General features: G+C 43.1%; 1 protein-coding gene across 2 annotated transcripts in view; it reads right to left on the minus strand.

Annotated features, from left to right (window-relative positions):
• Window positions 1–1,396: 1,396 nt before the first annotated feature.
• The window catches only part of E2F8 (E2F transcription factor 8), an 18,397-nt gene continuing 17,413 nt past the window's right edge, over window positions 1,397–2,380 (minus strand). For both annotated transcript variants that reach the window (XM_014582690.2, XM_006164849.3), the window contains exon 13: window positions 1,397–2,102. In XM_014582690.2, the coding sequence (XP_014438176.1) occupies window positions 1,920–2,102 (183 nt within the window). In that variant the 3' untranslated portion in view covers window positions 1,397–1,919. The remainder of the gene's footprint in view (window positions 2,103–2,380) is intronic.

Below are 2,380 nucleotides of genomic sequence, written 5' to 3' on the forward strand. Positions count from 1 at the left end.
TATTCACATGTATTGTCCTTCTCAACTGTTATAAGTACCTTCAAGTCTAGGCCACACCTCCTATCATGCCCCAGTCACATGCCCTCCAAATGAAATAAAAACAAAGGCAAATGGGGCCAGCTGGTGGTGTGGTGAAGGCGGCTGGATTTCACACTAACTCTGTTGTTTGAGTCCCAGACATGGCAGTTTGGAAAACATGCTGGGCACATGTGCACGTACCCATAATCCCAAGAATGGAGAAGGGATTATGGCATGGCCGTTCTTCTCTGGGAGGTGCTTTCTCACTTTCCCTCTTTGTCTCCCTCCAGTGAGCACATGTGCCCTATACCAAATTCAAAACAAAACAAAAATAACAAGGGCAAAGGCACTTCAGAGGAAATGGCTCATTGCTTTTCTAGTGGTATCGAGAAAATGAGTCTTTGGGTCAATGTGAACATTTGCCCTCTTTCAGCTATACTTGGTTGTACAAACAAAGCATGTATATTTGAAAGGGGTGACGTTACGGATGCTGATTTCCCTGAACAACATGCCTGGCTTCTATTAGAGCTGCCAGACATGCATTTGCATGCAGATGCGGAAAAGGACAAAGTCTGACAGACACGGCCGAGTCCTTGTTTACAGCAGTGGTGTCCATGGGCTTGTTCCTTTAACCTTGGGAGCCCCCGTGACCCAGTCTTAGCCCATAGAGACAATGAATTTCAAATATGTAGGACAGTGCCTAACATAGTAAATAAACGTGTAGGAAATAGGGATCATGATGGACCAGAGAAAGCACTTTGTCAAATCTCAAGGTTCGATTTGTCTCATAACATGGAGGTCAGAGACATGCACACTTAACACACAGTAGCTCATTCCTTCTCTTGGAGCTCAGGGGAGTTTAGTGTGGTGGTTTCCTTTGTGTGGAGGAAGTTAGAATCCTTACTGCTGTTTTGCTAGGCCTGGAGCTGGACCATCTAGAAAGTGTGGACAAGGATTGGTCACAGACCATCCTCTGGAGAGCAGGAAGTTGGGCACGGTTGCTGGTCATGCCAGTGCAGGGTAGGGAGTATTCCAGCTTCGGCTTTTCATTTCCAGTCTTCCAGGTGTGGTCAAGTACACAGGAATTAGCTGCATGGCCAAGCAAGGGCTTCTCTGGGGCCATTTTCACTTTTGTAGGAGCAGAGCAATAGCAAGGTTCAAAGGAGAAAGGGTGGTGGAAATAGTCCATCAGCTGCACAGGAGGGAGCCCAGGGTATATTCCTCTTGCAAAGAATTTGCCTCTGAAGTCAGATAAATCTTAATTTTCTCCCATCAGTGCCTTAACTGGCCAAATGAAAATATTAACTACGTTTTAGAAAAGTTTTAATTTGAACAATTTATGATCAAAAGTACATTTTATAAATAATTTTTCCATAGACTTGATTGACGATTGTTGCAAACTTTACAAAAAGACAGGCTGCAACAACAATGGATTAAAATATTACAAAAAAATATAGCTATAGCTTTCCTATGGAAAAAAATACAACATGATATGTCACACAGCGTTTTCTTTGTGCAAAAAGTTTAAGAGAATGCTGTGTGAGACATGTCACACATATTCACTCACAGGGTAGTAAACTTTAATAGTTACTTTGCATAATAGTATAGGCACAGTTGAAATAATGAATCTTTTCCCCCTAGAAGTTAATATACCTTAGTTCAACATTGTACTTTTATTTTGTAGGATTGAAGGCTGGACTTAGCTTTGTACAAATGTGTGTGTGTGTGTGTGTGTGTGTGTGTGTGTAAGTATGAAAACAAGTATCTCCTTTGACATTGAGTAAACCTGAACATATTTACAGAATTTTCCAAGAAATCTGTTCTCCAAATCAGTTTGGGTACATTTTCGCTATTAAATTAATCTTCTCTTCAGAAAATTAGACTAAGCCAACAGCTTTCAATTAGTGGACATCCTCTGTCGAAACTTCCAGTTTCCGCTGTGGGACAAAGAGAGTTCCCAAAGAGGTTTTGTTAGCACCATCAGAATCCATGCAGGAGGAGCTGGTTGGCTTGGTCGGGCCTCCTGGAGTACGGAAAAAACTTTCGGCCACCAACTGCGATCCTTTGGGTGTCACGGGAACCGGCTGATTGGAAAGACAGGAATGGAATCAAGTCAAACTTACACAGATAATGTCCCGGGCGGATATGGAAGACGGGGCTAGAGGGATACAGTAAATGTCGGGAAACTAAGGTATCTTGAAGGGAAGCCTTGATGGGTTTTACAGTCTCTATTATTTTTGTTCAGGGGAGACATGACTCTCATGAGAACCCAATGACATGGACCCCCTTGGGCACTCTTCCTGGGTTGTGGAAGGAAGGCAGGCTTTCCATCCCCTCACTCTCCCATCCATTTGCTCTTCCA

Source organism: Tupaia chinensis, unplaced genomic scaffold, assembly GCF_000334495.1.
Source record: "Tupaia chinensis unplaced genomic scaffold, TupChi_1.0 Scaffold143740_1, whole genome shotgun sequence".
In the NCBI taxonomy this organism is placed as follows: domain Eukaryota; kingdom Metazoa; phylum Chordata; class Mammalia; order Scandentia; family Tupaiidae; genus Tupaia; species Tupaia belangeri.